The sequence below is a fragment of the Achroia grisella genome, unplaced genomic scaffold (genome assembly GCF_030625045.1).
Source record: "Achroia grisella isolate CSIRO2021 unplaced genomic scaffold, CSIRO_AGI_Agris_v1 utg2156, whole genome shotgun sequence".
NCBI classification, from domain to species: Eukaryota; Metazoa; Arthropoda; class Insecta; order Lepidoptera; family Pyralidae; genus Achroia; species Achroia grisella.
In genome coordinates, this window is record NW_026712714.1 from 1,840,487 (window position 1) to 1,859,992 (window position 19,506).

The 19,506-nt window shown below is 31.8% G+C and overlaps 1 protein-coding gene across 1 annotated transcript in view; it reads left to right on the top strand.

The window, feature by feature from the left end:
* Positions 1-14,792, top strand: part of LOC131842283 (homeobox protein PKNOX2-like) — a 42,346-nt gene extending 27,554 nt beyond the window's left edge. Inside the window, exons 2-11 of the mRNA XM_059190819.1 lie at positions 3,998-4,102; positions 5,455-5,644; positions 6,328-6,457; positions 7,037-7,113; positions 7,546-7,651; positions 9,294-9,368; positions 10,144-10,286; positions 11,375-11,510; positions 12,572-12,652; positions 13,148-14,792. Of these exons, the coding sequence (XP_059046802.1) occupies positions 4,029-4,102; positions 5,455-5,644; positions 6,328-6,457; positions 7,037-7,113; positions 7,546-7,651; positions 9,294-9,368; positions 10,144-10,286; positions 11,375-11,510; positions 12,572-12,652; positions 13,148-13,275 (1,140 nt within the window). The 5' untranslated portion in view covers positions 3,998-4,028 and the 3' untranslated portion in view covers positions 13,276-14,792. The remainder of the gene's footprint in view (positions 1-3,997; positions 4,103-5,454; positions 5,645-6,327; positions 6,458-7,036; positions 7,114-7,545; positions 7,652-9,293; positions 9,369-10,143; positions 10,287-11,374; positions 11,511-12,571; positions 12,653-13,147) is intronic.
* Positions 14,793-19,506: the final 4,714 nt, after the last annotated feature.

Genomic DNA, 19,506 nt, shown 5'->3' on the forward strand with positions numbered 1-19,506 from the left:
ACAGGTATATAGTAAGTATATACGGTACTTACATAGAAAAAATAATAAAAAATAACTGCCTGTCTTTGTGTTTATTGGTTCTTGCTAATCTCTAAAACAGCTGAATCGATGGTTAATACACAGATAGGTAATATAATAAAGAGTAGGTTGAGCTCCTTTAATTTAAAAAAATGATTACACTTTATTAAAAAAAAAACAAATTAAATACCACATAGATGAAGTCGCGGTTAACAGTTAGTTATTTGTAACAAAATTATAAAATTACTTATTTGTATACTTATGTATTTGTTGATAAACTAATTATGTAAGTATTAATATATGAATAATAACTATGAAAATTAATATATGTATGAAATATATATATTAAAATTAACTTAATAATAACTAGAATATGGGAGAGGGGATTGCCTGTAATGTGGACTAATGATCCTATTGTTAGCAATGTACTTACTATGTCAGGTTGACCTCCACGCGGTTTCCCTGGAAACCATCGTAATAAATTCCTGACGAATTTGCCACGATGGGCTATTGACCTGACGTGAAGTGAAGTGACGATGATAAAAACACCAGTGAAGGATGATAAGATGAGCATGTGACGTCATGCTCATCTTATCATCCTTCACTGGTGCCCCGCCAGCGTTACATTATCAAATTAGTTTGTATAAAGCTTGTGTTTCCTTGTATATACATATTAAAGTCATAAAAACAAGAAAGAAACGAAATTTGATATGTGTAAGTTACTGTTAACATATACATATAAAAAAAAGATATTGTAAAACTTTATACTAATAACTAAAAAATACCTAAGGACAATATTACATTATCAAATTAGTTTGTATAAAGCTTGTGTTTCCTTGTATATACATATTAAAGTCATAAAAACAAGAAAGAAACGAAAATTGATATGTGCAAGTTACTAATAACATATACATATAAAAAAAAGATATTGTAAAACTTTATACTAATATCTAAAAAATACCTAAGGACAATATTATATTATCAAATTAGTTTGTATATAACTTGTGTTTCCTTGTATATACATAATAATGTCATAAAAACAAGAAAGAAACGAAAATTGATATGTGTAAATTACTGTTAACATATACATATAAAAAAAAGATATTGTTAAACTTTATACTAATAACTTTATAACTATGCCTGTCTTGAACAAAACACAATATAATGTAATGTTATATAGAACTTAAATGATATAGGGACGATTGAAATTGTAACATAGTTAACTTTTTTTGTACAAAAAAAACTTCGTGAATAATCTCTTCATGCTGCTCAAACTAACACAATTTTCATTTCAGGTATATAAAAATATTGTAAATTATTAATAATTAGATTAAAACCCGGCTTCGCTCGGGTGAAATGTGGGTAGATATTTCTGTAGTCATCGGTACTTATGGAATATTAAAAGTAAGCAAAGCATAGATTTGTAAAGCTTCCTTCATTGTGTTTAATAAATATAGTAAATAAAAAATGCAAAAGTTTTTATACAAATTATATTTATATTTTTTTGTAAAACTTTAAGTTATTTATTTTTTTATCATAAAAAAGTGACAAAAACAATATTTTCGCGAAACGTCAATGATCAAAGAAAATGCTAGTGAAATGAAAAGATGGCGACTGCGGTTTGTTTGTCAGTGTCATTAAAATTTAACGAAATACTCCATAATCCGAATTTTGCGGATATATGTTGTCGACTCGAAATCAATATTTTTTTATGTTTTGTTATTCACATAAGGTTTCGTTCGAGTCTACCTTACCCCTTGACGAAATTATTAATATAGATTGTAACTGGAGCGGGAACTCAATTACTATTAATAAAAATCTTTAATAATAGTAATGAATTATATTTCCCAAAAGGTCTCACAGCGAAGAAAAAGTCAATAGTGACATAAAAAACAGATATCCAAAGTACAAATTTATAAAAAGAATGGTGGATAAGCTGCCAGCAAAAATAATAGTATACCTATAGTAAAAGTACCATACTGATAATGTAATAAACCCTTCACACATGATTTATATACACGTTCAAGAAAAACGAAAGCTCGAAATTTAAAAATCGTTGAAAAAAACGCATAATCAATTCTTACTAACCCAAACAAGCAATACTAAAACCATCTGTTCCCCACATTAGACCTCTTTTAAATTCATCACACACAAAATTAATTCGAACATAAAAACCTTAAATGCTAGTGAACCAAAGAAAACAGGGTATCTTATATCAATCTACTGGCAACACTTGTGATGAATGCCCTTTCTCGGCGCGTTTGGCTTTTAATATCTCTTTTTATTGCCCCTCGGAGTTGTGCGCGAGTTATGACTGTGTTGCCAAGTTATTTACCCTTGTTTCGCGGTGATTTCGGTTGTTTTGCACAAGTTTTAGTGTTTATTGGTTTGTCGTGAGCTATAATATAAATATTATTATTTAAACCTGCTTGTTTGGAAGATATTATATGTGTTAACAAAGTTGTTATTCGACGTTGAGACTAACGTAGACTACTTTAGCGATCTCTGCAGTAATTGTAAATGGATTTTGATTATTCTTTTTATCTTTAGTTTATTAATGTATATGTTTCATATTAATTAATATTAATCAGATTAATAGTCAGTTTCTATACCCATTAAAATTTCCCTTCACATCAATATTTTAGAAAATAAACAAATATTTACATTTATCTTCAATTTAAATTACTATTAAATTAAACATAAATTTAAATATTTACATTTATGTTTAATTTAAGTTACTATTAAATTAAACATAAATTTAAATATTTGTTTATTTTCTAAAATATTGATGTTAAGGGAAATTTCAATGGGTATAGAAACTGACTATTAATCTGATTTAAGGTGGATATGTCAGCGCTTGTCGATATATGACCAACACTAACATTATAATTATAATAATCGAAATAGGTATAATTCTGTGTATGACAATGACACACTGCGGCATCAGCTGAGTGGAGCCCTTTCAGCTCATAGCCAAAATTTGCTTTTAAGTTTTCTATATTTTTACTCTTTAATGATGCTGAATAAGTTATTATTATTATAATTTTGCGGAAGTCCATTTCATTACGTAATGGATTTATATTGGTTTGTTTAAATCCGCTACCATTAGCATGTGTGAGGCCAGAAATGTTGAGTGCGGAAACCTGACCACCGCTACTGGATGCGGTATGTGACGCCAATGGTACATGTGGTACCATTCTGGACATTATGATGCCTCCATACAAACTGCTTGTACCCTTGTAGAAGCAGTTTGTGTTTTGTAGGGGAAAAGGGGATTGTTAGTAATGTGAATTGATGATCTTATTGCTAGCGATGTACCATGTCAGGTTGACCTACACGCGGTTCCTTCTGGAAACCATCGTGATAAATTCTTGGCGAATTTGAAACGATGGGCTAACTGATCTGACCTCATCTTCGTCATCCTCCACTGGTGCCCCGCCACTGTAAACCGTTAGCGCAGGCGGGTGCACCATTACATTATCTATACATCAATACATCTATACATACATACATATAATTAAAAATGAAGTATTTGTTTGTGAAATTGAAACAACCATTTTTTACTACATGCATCTGAATATAAATACGGCACATACACCAAAATAACTTTTTGTCGCTCTGACTGTTTGTTCCGGCTAATCTCTGAAATGGCTGGACTGATTTTGACGGGACTTTTTTGGCAGGTAGCTGATGTAATAAGGAGTAACCTAGGCTACTTTTATTTTAGAAAAATAAAGTTAAATTCCACCCGGACTAAGTTGCGGGGGTATAGCTAGTCATACATAAAAAAACTGCTTGTTGGTACAAAGTTTGATAACAGACCGATACAAATAACTCATGAATTCGAATATTTCATCCATTAAACCGATTACTACTAACCCTTTAGTGATAAGGATTTGTGATTCCATTGACCATTCAGATGGGCTTCCACGTACTCCCTTTTGTTGTTCTTTGTTGACCATTTGTGATGATGTTCCAGATGAGGCGTCGGAGTTGGTGATCGCGTCGGTATGCAAGGCGGCGCCGCGCCTACAGCCGATGCCGACCAGGCGCAATTCGAGGCGGACAAGCGAGCCGTGTATAAGTAAGATTCTCAGCTATACTAATATTATATTCATCTAAAATGACAACAGTAAAACGAGGCGTGCCACAAGGTTCAATTCTGGGACCTATTTTATTTGTTTTATTTATTAATGACTTAGCAGATTTCATCACACATTCTACTAATGATGCTAGTGTAGTTATGTTCGCAGATGACACAAATGCTATCGTTTCTGCTGAAAGTTTACATGAACTGACTGAGAAGACGAATCACTTACTTTCCATTTTCGATACTTGGTTTTCTGCGAATAATTTAATACTTAACATAGACAAAACACATGCATTGTTATTCAAAAGTACAGCGAAAGTTAAGGACACCATAGATATTGTTGTAAATGGTAGAAGAATTGATCTGGCTTTCAGATTTTTGGGAGTTGTTGGATGAATATTTGAACTGGAAACGTGAACTTAACTCAATGGAAAATAGTATCAGTTCTATGCTATGCACTTAGAAGTCTCAGAGATGACCTTACTGTTGATCAGTTGAAACTGTTTATTATGCTTAGTGGAATCAAAACTTAGATATAGTATAAAGTTCTGGGGCAATAGTTATAAATACAATATAAATAAGGCGTTTATATTACAAAAAAAGAGCTATTAGGACTATTGTCCGTATACCACAAGTGCAATCCTGTAAGCAATATTTTAAAGAATACAGAATTTTGACTGTACCATGCTTATACATATTGGTGCTATTAACAGATTTTGTAAAAAGTATTGTTGGTAGTGAGACCAGGGAGAATCGAGACATAAGAGAAAATACTCGCAGAATGGATTACCCTAACATTATAAAACCTACCCTTAATATTGTGAAGCATGGTGAGGGTTTGTAAGGCTTTACAACTCTTTGCCCAACAGTTTAAAGAAAATACATAATTGGAAGCTTTTTAGGAGGAGGTTGCGTTGTTTTCTGTTGGAGCAATCATTTTACAGTGTTGATGAATTTCTTAGCAGCAAAAATTGTATAATTTCAAACACAATATAAATTGTTACTGAATAAATAAATATCAAATATCAAATATAACGCTGAAGAGTTTGTTTGTTTGTTTGAATTCGCTAATCTCAGGAACTACGGGTTCGAATTGAAAAATGATTTTTGTGTTGGATAATCCATTTGTCGAGGAAAGCTTTAAGCTATATAACATTACGCTACGACCAATACGAGCGGAGCTGCAATGAAAATGTTGCAAAAGGTGGGGAAATGAACCCCAGACGAAGTTGCGCGGGGGCAGCAGATATTTGATTTGATTAAATTTCAATGTGTATTTATATTTCATGAATTTGCTTAGATTAGATTTAAATCTTTATTTATATCCATCTGTATTTATATTCCAGACACCCCCTTTTCCCACTACTGGCATTACTGCTGGAGCGATGCGAGCAGGCGACGGCGGGGGCAGAGCCCCCTGCGGCGGACGCCTTCGGGGCCGACCTCCAGGCCTTCGTGCAGCACCAGCGCCGGGACCGTAGGCCGTTCCTGGTCGACGATCCTGAGATAGATGGACTTATGATTAAGAGCATTCAGGTAGTAAAATAGACTCATTTTTTGTAGATAGAATGAGGGAAGGAGAAGATCAAGACTCAGATATGTCAAGCAGATCAAGGAAAGAACTAGAGTCGTGGTTGGTTATTTTTATAGGATAAGCGACAAACAATCTTACTGTTCACTTGATTAGGTGTTTAGAACAATATCTATAGTATCTTTAACATTAACTGTATTTTATAAATGCATGCATTTTATTTATATTAAGTATTAAATTATTTGCAGAAGATCATATATCGAAAACGGAAAATAGGAAAGAAATTCGTCATTTCAATCAGTTCATGTAAACTTTCTGCTGAAACGATCGCATTAGAGTTACTTGCGAAAATAAACTGACAGTATTGATTGATTTAAAATCCGCAAAATCCTTAATACATAAAATAAACAAAATAGGTCCTAGAATTGAACCTTGTGGCACATCTCATTTTACTGCTGTCTTTTAGATGAAGAACTAATTTCACAATTATTTTCTATATTCCTAATTTTTACGTATTGTCGTCGATTTTGTAGATAACATCTAAATAATTTAAACACCCAGTTTTCTCAATTAGAAAATATGATCAATATTATCAAAAGCCGAAGTTAGATCCAGAAAGAGCGCTACGACTTTTTTCTTGAGATTTATTACATTTAATAGGTCATGTTTTTAATATCGTTCTTTCCAGGTGTTGAGGATTCATCTGCTGGAATTGGAGAAAGTGCAAGAGTTGTGCCGCGACTTCTGCGGACGTTACATCGCCTGTCTCAAGACTAAGATGCAGAGTGAGAATCTGCTCAGGACTGACTATTCAGGAGGTAGTGCTCTTCATTCATATAGGATCTTGGTTTTAGCACACTGCCTTCTTTATTTCGCCCTACTAAATCGGCCATTGACAAGGACATTGGTCTTTTTTTATACCTTTTCTTTACAGCAATAAAAGGGAATAATATTTTTATTGTTCCCTTTTTTGCTGTTGGACAATTAAACAACGCAACTAAATCTAAAGCTAAGCAGAGCTTGTGTTATGGGTACGAGACTACTGATCGAAATACTTAACATAGATATATTTTTTGATACTTACATTAATATATAGAAACCAGCCAGACCGATACAATCAAACACACCCGTGAATACAAATCTACGTACCGTGTAAGATATCGAACCCGCGACCATCGGAAGCAAAGCGGTGGGCTAATCCACTCCGAAGTGGCGGTAGATTTGACATATCATAAGAGTCTGTAATAAATAATATATCTGTATAGAATAGTCTGAATTTTACATACGTTCTCAAAATCACCGACATCATTTGGTGAGATATTCAAATTAAAAGAAGAAGAAGAAGAATAAAGATATTTAGATTTGATTTAAAGCACTGATGTATCTGTTCTTTGCAGGTGGTGTGGAGAGTAACAATAACCTGTCAGGGTCGTTGGAGGACCACTCCAGCACTTCCAACTCACCACAATATCAGGTATGAAATGTATGTTACATTCATTATTATTACAATTACATATCTATATCAATAAAACAAATATATTTTATACTAGCTGTACCCGCGACTTCGTCCGCGTGGAATTTAGGTTTATTTTTCTAAAATAAAAGTAGCCTAAGTTACTCCTTATTACATCAGCTATCTGCCAAAAAGTCACGTTAAAATCGGTCCAGCCATTTCAGAGATTAGCCGGAACAAACAGACCGACAGACAGACATACAAAAATTTTAAAAAGTAGATTTTTGGTGCATGGACCGTTTTTATATTCATATGCATGTAGTAAAACACGGTTATTTCAAAATTACAAACAGACACTCCAATTTTATTTATATGTATAGATAACAAGCACACAGATTGGTTAGTACAAAGTCTGTCAGTAGTGTAATATTGTTGCGATGTTGTGGACAGCAGCCGGCGGCGGCGCCGGGGGTGCCGGGTCCGTTCCCGGCGGTGTTCCCGCACACCGACCTGCCGTACCCCGCGCCCGCGCCCGCGCCACCCACCCTCCGGGATCAGAGTACGCTCACACATTTTTTAATATATTTGGAATGGTAGCGTGATGTATACTTATCACTTCACCGCTGTAGTTTTAAGTATGATGTGATGAGATATTTTGTTTTTTTTTTATAATGGAATGGTGCAGCCTGCGCTAAGGGTTCACGCTGCCGGGGCACTAGTGGAGGATGATAACTTGAATATGAGGTTAGGTCATTTTAGCCCATCGTGACAGATTTACCTGAAGTTGATCACGATGGTTTGGTTTTGGTGACGGGGAACCGCGTGGAGGTCAACCTGACATGGTATATTGCTAGCAATAGGGATTACTAGTTCTCTCCTTCCCCCTGTGATGACATATTAGTTTTCTGTACTAAATATACAATGTGTAATACGAATATACATTACGAGGAATCGAACCCGCGATCATCCGAAGTTAATGCTAGACCATCTAGGCCGTCAATAAACCATGTACACACTATCGAATAAAATAAGTCCTTCCGATAGTCATGGTTTCGATTCCTCGCACAGTACAAATATTTGTATTCATGAGTATGATTGTTTGTATTGGTCAGGTTGTTTCCTATGTATATTATGTATGTATTTATAAAAAAAATGTATTTAAGTGTTTTTATCAGTTGTCTAGCACCTATAACATAAGCTCTACTTAGCTTGGGACTAGATGGCGCTGTGTGAATTGTCCTATTATTATTATTATCAAATTGCTAACATATCTAAATTTGATTACTTTTGCTATGTAATTTAGGAGAAAGCTTATGCATGACAGTATATTACGACCTAAAATATATAATAAGTTACCTAAATTCTTTAAGAACCTTCCCAATAATGTTTTAATAAAAATTTTTAATCTATATTTTTTTAATAAATTAAAAAAATATAAATTAAAGAGGTTGTTGATTGACAAATGTTATTATAGTATATAGAATTTTTTGGATGATCAATTTGACGAAATGTATTATTAGTTTTATATTATAGTACATATATTTAAGTTATAGTTTTTGTATTATTATGACATCATTCTTTTTTAGTATTGTTTATCATTTAAATTTAATATTTTATTGTAGCATTTAAGTGTATTGTATGCCATCTAGGTTAAACATGTCGGACAAAATCCTTCTATATGTATATCATCTCCTTATGTAATCTCGCATGTCTTACAAATAAATAATCTTGATACATTATTTAAATTATTAACCGGGTCTTAACACGAATAATTTTTTGGCAAATAAAGGTATATACCCGAATAATTTTATGGCAAATAAAACCTCTCTCGAATTTTAGAGTACTAAAATACTAAATATCTTTATTTGCCATAACATTATTCGTGTTAAGACCGGGTAAATAATATAAATAATGTATATTAAACACAAAAGTAAAAAAAAAAATGATCTTGAATCAATGAATGAAGAGATATGGATGGACTGTGTGATATCATCTTTCACACAGTCCATCCATATCTCTTTCGGCCTTCAAGTTTCAAGATTCTATATTTGATTTGATAAGAAAGGAAGTAAATAATGGAATGACTGCGAACAGGGATGAATGGAAGATAAAAACATATTACGCCGACCATAAATAAATGTGATAAGGAAGAAGCAAATGATGATTTTACTATGTAATTGAACTATTTGTTATAATTCCAGCTTCACTGGTTGTTCAAGGTTCAACGCCGATCAGCCAGATAGGTGCCGCCTTGCTGTCTACCGACTCCTACACTGGTGAGTGTCTCAGTTTAATAATAGGTACTAGTGACTGTCACAGTATAATAATAGGTACTAGTGAGTGTCACAGTATAATATTAGGTACTAGTGAGTGTCACAATATAATAATAGGTACTAGTGAGCGTCACAGTATAATACTGAACAGTAGTGAGGTCACAGTATAATAATAGGTACTAGTGAACGTCACAGTATAATACTATACACTAGTGAGTGTCACAGTATAATACTGAACAATAGTGAGGTCACAGTATAATACTGGACACTAGGGAGTATCACAGTATAATAATACGCACTAGTGAGTGTCACAGTATAAAGTATTATACTATGATATTACACTGGTGAGTGTCACAGTATAATAATAGCAAACAGATATAGTCATCATAACTAAAACTCATTAGATTATTAAAAAATGGTTCACATGTAAGAAATTTTTGAAAATTTATATGAAATGGGAGTTAAAAAATATTAACGTAATAAATTAACTAAAATTATAAGGTAATCTTGTACATTGCAAAATCACGGACATCTGATTATGATGCAAAACCATAATTGTAGATTTATTGATAATAATTTATAAATCTTAGACGTGTTTTTGGAAAATAAAAACTTTGCGTGAAAGAGCGTATGTGTACAGTTACATTTTAATTAGACCTGACTTCCAGAAGGCGGAAAGTCAAGATCATTGGTCAGTGAATATATCTATTTTTTTTCTCTACTTTTTTTATCAACATTTCACTTGTGACTACATATACTGTAATATGTTGTATTATAGGGACAAACTCGAACAATTCGTGTTCATCCGTGTCCGGATCCCCGCCGCCCGAGGACGAATGTGATGACGCGGGCGGCAAGCGTGGAGTCCTGCCCCGACACGCTACGCAAGTCATGCGCGCGTGGCTGTTTCAACATTTGGTCGTGAGTAGCCTGCTTTACTACCCTAATATTCCAGCACTTGGTCGTGACTGCCCCGCTTTAGAGTGAGAATATTCCAGAATACTAATATTGACGGTCTCGGTGGTCTAGAGTTTAGTATGTGGTGCTGCGGCTACACGCTAAGCAAGTCATGTACGCGTGGCTTGTTCAACATCTGGTCGTGAGTAGCCCGTTTTACTGCTGTAATATTCCAGCACTTGGTCGTGACTGCCCCGCTTTATGGAGGGAATGTTCCAGAATACTAATTTTGACGGCCTGGGTGAACTAGCGTTATAGCATAAAGCGCTGTTTTACTACCCAAAAATACCATCGCTGGTCGTGACTGCCCCGCTTTATAATGGGAATATTCCAGAATACTAATATTCACGATTGATGTTAGCACGAGGCTTTAACTTCCGAAGGTCGCAGGTTCTCATCCTCGTACGGTACAGACTATTAAACTCATGATTATATATATTATGTATGTATTCACAAAAATATATCCTTGCTCCCTACTTAATATTATAAATGCGAAAGTAACTCTGTCTGTCTGTCTCGCTTTCGCGCCAAAACTACTGAACCGATTTGAATGTAATGATATCTGGTACACAGATAGTCTAGATCCTGAGAAAGGACGCAGGCTACTTTTTAATGCGAAACAAGGGTTGTAAGGGGCTGAAAGGGAAGATGAATATTTGTATGGAAATATTGTCATTTTTAAAGCTAGAAGGTTGAAACTTATTTTTTAATCTGTTGATTAAATATAAATAAATATGAAAGCTAGAACCATGAAACTTTTTTCTTTGGCTTTTTTTGGTTAGATGTATTGAATATTTTTCTCCATTCGGTCAAGATTACTATAACATGTGGACGAAGTGGACGAAGGACGCGGGCACAGCTAGTCTAAAAATATATCTTAGTTGTCCATAACACACGCTTTGCTTATAGTGGGACTAGATGGCGCTATGTCAATTGTCCAGGGTTATTTATTTATTTATAGTCTAGTACCCATAACACAGCAAGCTTATCTTGTGACTAGATGGCGCTGTGTTAATTGTCCAGGGTTAAATATTTATTTATTTATATTGCAGCATCCGTACCCAACAGAAGAGGAGAAGCGTACCCTGGCAGCCCAGACGCGGCTGACATTGTTACAAGTTAACAACTGGTTCATAAACGCTCGCCGGCGTATTCTGCAGCCAATGCTCGACTGTGCTGATAAACCAGGTTAATATAATAATGTAGTCAATAGATACACAACAACGGCCCGAATGAGAGGCTAATTGTGGGGAATGGAGACCACATTGCAATCAGTAGAATACACATAGAATTTTCTATTCTAATCAATAGATTTTTCTTAACTGACCTTGCAAACGTTGTTTTGCTATATAAATTAAAAATAGGGGTTGGTGATTGCTGAAAATTTAGGGTTTAAATATTTTTTAATGCCATAGATATTATAATAAAATAAAAAGATAATTTTTACTATCTGACCTCGCTAACGTTGTTTTGCCATTTACATTTAAATCGCTATTAAAATGTAGGGTTGTTGGTAGTAGACTGAAAATGTAGGGTTGTATGTATGTATTTTTAATGCAAAAATAAAAAATTATAAAAACATACTAAAAAAAATGTTTGGACAACTTTTATCACTTAGGGTTGAATGAAAAATAGATATTAGCCAATTCTCAGACCTACTGAATATGCGTATAAAATTTCATAAGAATCAGTCAAGAGTCGGAGTATGGTAACTAACATTGTGACACGAGAATTTTATATATAAGATATATTTATTCTTTATTGGACTGTTTAAAATAAATGTACAATTGGCGAGCTTAATGCCATATAAGCTGTTTTAAGTTAATGTTTTTGTAATTAAGGATTTCTGATTCCTGCGACACAAGCCCTGAGCTTAGTGCAGGGATGGCTGTTAATTGTCTTGTCTACGACCATTGATGTAATGTGTACAAAATAAATAAATAAAAAAAATATATATATAGCATTTTCTACTAGCTAACCATTGGGTAAAAACAGAAAGGGGTTGAAGAGGAGTAGGGAAAAGAGGCATATTTTTACTATTTACCTAACTTATACTATTTAGTAACAATTTCAATGTAAATTCAATTTCATTTCAAATTAAACAATTAAATTTCATTAAACAAAAACAAAAATCGCAATCAGAAAGTGTATTATAAGTGGACGTGATATTTATATAGAGTATAGATACCAAAAGTGTTTTAAGACTAGCAACCATAGACATCGCCTTTTTATTTCTTTTTTGTTTTCAGGTGGAAAGAAAAGTAAAAATGGGTCGTCAATAAGTAAGAGGTACTGGCCAGACGCTCTCTCCAATCCGCAGTTTACTGCAGGTATTTAAACGTTTTTTGTTTACACGTTTTATACGCGCAGATAAGTATAAGAAAAACTATTATTTTCAGAAAACATAAATGTAATTGATAAGGTACGGGTTGTCTTTATTCAGTTATATTTTGTGCCAGTTCTTCTCAATAGAATCTGTATATTGAACGGTAGGTAAAAATATTATCTTTTGTAAAGTTAGACGGCCTTAGTGATCTAGCGGTTTAGAACACTGCTTTATTTCTGAAGATTCCGGGTTCGATATATCGCACGGTACAAACATTTGTATGCATGACTATAAATGTTTGTATTTATGTATATTATGTATTTACAAAAAAATAAGTATTTCTATCAATTTATTAGTACTCATATCACGAGCTCTGCTTAGCATAGGACTAGATGCCGCTGTACTGTCCCGGATAATTGTTATAAAATAAATATGATCTATTTGTTTTTTTTTATTTGGTCCAGTCCCCACATTGTGTAATACAACATAAAATTCCCAGGTCTTCTGTCGTCATCAGAGGATGAAGACCAAGACGGCGAACAGTCTGCGGACGAGCACGAGTCACAGACAGAGGAGCACACCAGTGAACATAACAATTTTCCGCCATTACAACAAACTATGCAGTAAACATAAGTATACTTCCATACCGCACATATTATGTATATTTAATCTGAAGCTAATTACATAAATCCTTAGCTATTTATACACAAAAACATCCACGTTATTTAATTGTAAGCAATAAAAATAATGGGCGGCCATTTTGTGTAGTCTTATGATATATTCAAAATGGCCGACAGTATTGCGTCAGCTATTACTTTCATGGTACCATTGAATACATTCGCATGACAACAAATTCCACGTTTCGGTGCAAACTAATTAGATTTTAAGTCATCAGATGACTCAATGAAAAAGCAAAAAAATGTCTTCGGATATTTTAAATATGGGACGATAATATTTACAATTTGTTCCTGCCATTTTCCTGTTAATAAAATATGCAGTGTGTCGAATAAGAGTTACAAAGTTACGTTCGTTATTTATGCCGTAATTTTTTTAATTTTTTTTTAGTTATATGAAATTATTTGATTTTTGAATACATATTTAAGGAAATGAATGACACACTTTCCTTGTGCTTAAGTATTCTTCTACAATTTTCGTTTTATTATAAATAAACAAAGTATTTTTTTGGCTCTATTTATCATTTAAAGGAACGGCAAAGGGAACTGCGCCCATACAGCCATTAAACAAAGTATTAAAGAAAAGTATTTCGACAGCTGTCACAAAAATATTTTATTAAAAAGACAATAGGTAAATGTCAGTATACCATAGAGTAATATGTAGTGATATAAAACTGATTGAATAGTGGATACTGATTAAATTCCAATACGTAATTTCAACTTAAATATATATTGCATAATATTGTATTGTTTTGGTGGAAGTAATAAAAATCATGTTCAATACATTTTTTCATGCGATTGAAAATAAATTGACGACTCGGAAGTATTTTGGGTGATTTTTTTTTAACGGAAATACCCATATTAAAAATAAAAAATAAATATCGATTTCCGGTAAAAAAAAATCCAATTCGAAATTGGAATATATAACGTAATTTTCTGTCATCTGAAATAAGCACTGACAAGTAATATAACATAATTCAGTATTAAATTTGTACTATACTAAATCTGTGCTTAATAAGAAAATGTATCAACTAAATATGAAACGAAAAAACTTGTTCTAATGCAATATTGATGCAATTATTGGATATAAAATATTAGTAATCACTATTCTGTCCGATAGAACCGAGTATACGTAAAATATTACCTCACTATTTTAAATTATTTTTAAAACTACCACATTTCTAAGTGGCTGGATGAATTCGAATTGCTCATTTGGTGGATTTAACTGAATTCGTCGACTGAACTCTAAATTTTTTTTCTGAGAAGCAAAGATTATACAGCCTTTTTTCTGGAGAAAGGAAAGACAATATACAGCCACATCTATATTTTTTTTATTTCACGCTTGTGTAATATAACCATTTTGCTATAGTACGTTATGTGCCTTCTAATGACACACCAAGCATAATATTTATGCTTAAACAATTATTTTCTTTCATTTTTCTGCATTTTACTATTTAATTTTTGTATTTTTTTAAAGAGTACGCAAGACGTTTAGTATATTATTTAGTTTTTTTTTAAATAAAGCAAAGTATGTTTTGGATAATACATATTGCTAATTATTAAATTGTTACGAGATTAAATTCGCATATTAATATATTTATTCTTTTTCCATACTGTGTAACTCCAAATAATTTTGACTTTCGGAAAAATTCAGTGAGTTTCTTTTTTTCTTTCAGTTGTTAAAATAGTGCAACTATTTATTAATCTTTTCAGTAGATACATATTTTCTTTTCATTTGATGTTTGTGCAGTTTAAAAAGATGGATTTTAATGCTCATTATATCTAAGTAATAAATAGTCATAATAAATAATCCCATAAAACTATATTATATGAAATATAACAAGTACCTAATAATTCTCGTGGTTATATCGGTATTCATTTAAAATATATTTATTCCATAAATGGTATTTGTCAATTTTTACACCGGTTGTGAGTAAAAATAGTTTTCTTTAATGATTTCCTTTCCGCCGACTGAATCCTAAAGAAATAGTGTAAGAATATTTTTTACCACGGAAAAAAACTATAATACCGTCCATAGACAAGAATTGTATTTATTTAAATTGTAAAAAAAATAAGTTTTAATATACTCATTGTAATTATTATTTTTAAAAATTTCATTTTAATGTGCAGCCATACTAGTGTTTAGATTTAGGTGAATTCTCAAAGAGAATGAAGAGGCAGGTGCAGAAATAATGGCTAATAACGGTTTTATATATGTGTATAAACGTTTTTTGTGGCTGTCTCTTTATTCTTTTTGATTTCTGAAACGATTATACGACATAAATATACGATTCATGTAAGAAAAACAATTCGATTCAAAATTGTATACGCAGAAATAAAACGTAATTTTTGTTCTAAATTTAAGTGTAAATTTTTAATCAGCGCGATGGAAGAGTGTTTGTATGTGTTGTATGTAGATTTGGGGAAAAGAGACGGCATGTTTCAAGAGAGCGAGAAGGTTAGTCTTACGTAATTTGATAGCTGCCTAAATGGAATGGTCTAGATTATGTGTTGTTTTTTTATACACCCATGTATTTTTGTAATGAGTTTATTGTTATAAATACTTGACATTGTAATGTATATAATTTTATCAGTAAGTATGTATATGTAAATGTAATACTACATTACGTAATGTTATAAATGGTATTTGTAAATGAATGAAGCGACTTTTCCCCAAGTCTTGCTCTTAAATATACAGAAATATATACAAAATGAAGTGTTTGTGATATGACTGCGTATTTAATGATGTATATGCGTGTTGAATAGGGTTGTCTATGTAAGAGTGACTTTTAACTTTTTCTGGAAGGCACACTAAGGTATGTAACATGAGAGAGGTAAAGGTAATAATGACATACTGCTTTGTATACAAGTACTAAAAGTGTGCCTTAATGTATATACAATTATACATATATTAAAAATTTAACTAATGGATGTCTGTTCATACAGAATATTTAAGAAAACCTATTTTTGGTTAAATTTATTGAAACAAAATTATTTGGGGATATTATCTATTTATCTGAGCATTTGCGTGTGTTAATCCCAGAAATGACTTCAACTGTTTTTATATAGTCCTTAATGTATTGTGCTAAGATACACAAAAAATTGTGTCGAATTAGTTTACAAACAAAAAAAATATTGTTAGGTGTATAAATATATAATTGCCACTATTTATACTAATTACAAATTAAATTCACCACTTTTTTTTTAAATATAATTGACGTTTTAAATCACAGACAAAAGATTAGATTTTTAATCTATAATCGATCGATTTATCAATCAGGACATGCCTCGTATAACTATCATAGACATTGTGCCTATTCAACACGCATACATTATGGAAGATAATTCAGTGATTTAGCTTGATAATGACGCAACGGATATACGTAATTAACGGTGAATATATAATAATGAAAGATTTTTTTATAATATTACTGTAATTATACTGTCCTAGTAATAAAAATGTATTTTTAAAGTATTTTAAAGTTGTAACTTGGAATGATGAAATGTTATATGATATTATTATAGTATTAGATTTTTCGTTGCATGGTAGTCCCGGACAAGGAAAGATCATGGTTAATTTATATATATATATAATTAAATATGTCAAAACATGTTTAAACATGTTTGTAAGTTTAATGCGTGAATTAGTCAGCAGATTTACTTAAAAATGTTTGTATGGTGAAAGTTTGTGTTAAATTTACTAGCTGCATTTTTGTAAGCTGTGTTTGTGTTTGCAGGGTGATATATATCTCAAATCAAATCAAAATATCTTCATTCATGTAGGTCTATTACAGACTTATGATATGTCAAATCTACCGTCAGTTTGGAATGATTTTGAGATGAGAAGAACTGACAAGAAACTCAGCTCATAATCTTTTCAAATAATGTTTATAATGATACAGATTCATTTTTAAATTCAAATTTGGGAGAATAGAGAGACCACCAGCAAATGCTATTGCAATTTTGTCAAAGGAAAAACAAGCAAATCTGTGAAGTTAAAGCTTATTAAGGCATAATGTCTTAATTCCTCTGATATGGCAACACAGAGCCGCACTATGATTCACACGTGACACCGTAATGGCCGTAGTGCTATTCATAAATAATAGCTATTTTCAATAGTCAGATTGACATTGTCTATTCAGTGACATAAAAATAATTACATAATTAAGAAATCACAATGAAAGTTGTTACATACATGTTGCAATAAATATTGTATGTAGAATTCGAAGGAGACTTTGTATACTGGAATATATAACTTATATATTAATAGTAATCGTGATATATTCAAATGAAGTTATCAAGATGCTATTTACACAAATTTTCCCGCTCAAATAATATCTCAAGTCAAAATTTCTTTTAAAATTCGTCATACTTTTAACTCAAATATTATATTGAATTTTTTAATGGATTACAATGAAATGGTGCATTGCCTGCGCTAACAGTTTACGCTGGCGAAATACCAGTGGGGATGACAGGATGAATATGATTTATCCATATATTCACCAGGTTTTAACCTGATATGATACATTGCTAGCTATTGGGTCATCAGTCCCAACAACTACTACGTATAGAAGGTATTAACAGTTCACTTCCCCCATAAAAATTATATTATATCATGAAAGTCGTTTTGCCTGTAGCTAAATTATTTTTAGCTGTGATTCTATTTGAAGTGCGAGATTACATAAATGTATTGATAAATGAACTATCATAAACAGGTATACTAATAAACGAACTTATTTTTTAATATTTTCAAATTAAAAGCATATCTTATAAAAACATGTTGTTTTTATATAATCTATGATGTACGGTAAAACTAGGCTGTACGGCAAACGACCTTTGCCAGCCGTCTCTAAATAAAATATACGAGGATAGAGGAAAAATATACGATTAGTTTAATTTTCTTAAGGCAAGTTTTCACCTGTATTATTTGTGAGTAATGTAATATTATTTCTAAGTATGTATTTATCAATTTGTATAGTTTTTATTACACGGGAATGTTCAGTCAATCAGGGTTGCCAACTTTACGAGATTTTAATTTATGGAAACTTAAAAAAAAAATTTTTTTACTACAAAATGTGACTGTCCATTATATTATTATCTAAATTGTATACGATGTAACGACAATGTGATTTAAACATGAATCAACAAATAATGACTAGATAACATTTTTTAAATAATTTCCTATTAATTAACATGTCATAGATTAGGTTATGTGAGGTAGTTGTCATTATTTCTCATTTGAAACAATTTGTAATGTTGTCATCAATAAAGTATTTGATAGTTGCAGATATAAATGAAGTACAGTTTGCAATCGTAATTATCATTTAATTCAACATAACCTCAAAATTAAAACTAATCAAGATATGTTATAGTTACAGTAACCTTACATAATAAAAATGGCTATGTTTTAACAATGTATGGCAATATTATATTATATATATTTAGATATATATTATATTAGATATGTGTAATGATTTTTTTAATTGCAAACAGCAAAATAATTGCTTTTTCGTCCGGGTATTTTTTACTTTTTCTTGTTCCAAGCTACATGACTAGGTTTAGTGAAAATTGTCCAGTTATAGTATACTATAGGTATAAATCAATGCTTCGATAGTATTAAGTCATTCTCGTTGAGTATACTATACGTACCTATAACGGCATAATATTTTGCTAGTCAATAAATACTTTTTAGGCTCGACTATTGTTTTATTTTTCTACCTTAATCCCATTTTTTTTTGTGCTTACATGATCGTAATCAAATGACAACAATAAATAAAGCTTTGATACAGTGACATCTGTTATTTGGTTAAGTAATCTGACTAATATTATAAACGCGAAAGTTGAGGATGTTTCTCACTCTTTTACGCAAAAACTTCTGAAAGGATTTTGATATCACTTTACAGTATTTATCAGAACACACAGACTATAAATTTCATTTGGGTGAAACCGCGGCCACATCTAGTTAAGTAATAAAACTATAGGTAATGTATTGAAAATATATGTAAGGGTTATCCAGGCATTAATGGATACAATATAAAAAACAGAAATAAATTAAAATCTGATGTTTATTTTTAATAATATTACTAACAATCTGATTTATGTTGCAGTCGTAGTGTTTTCTCTTATTATTTGGATTGTTCAGTTATAATTTCTAAAGAATTATTAGTTGCTTGCTAAGGAATTA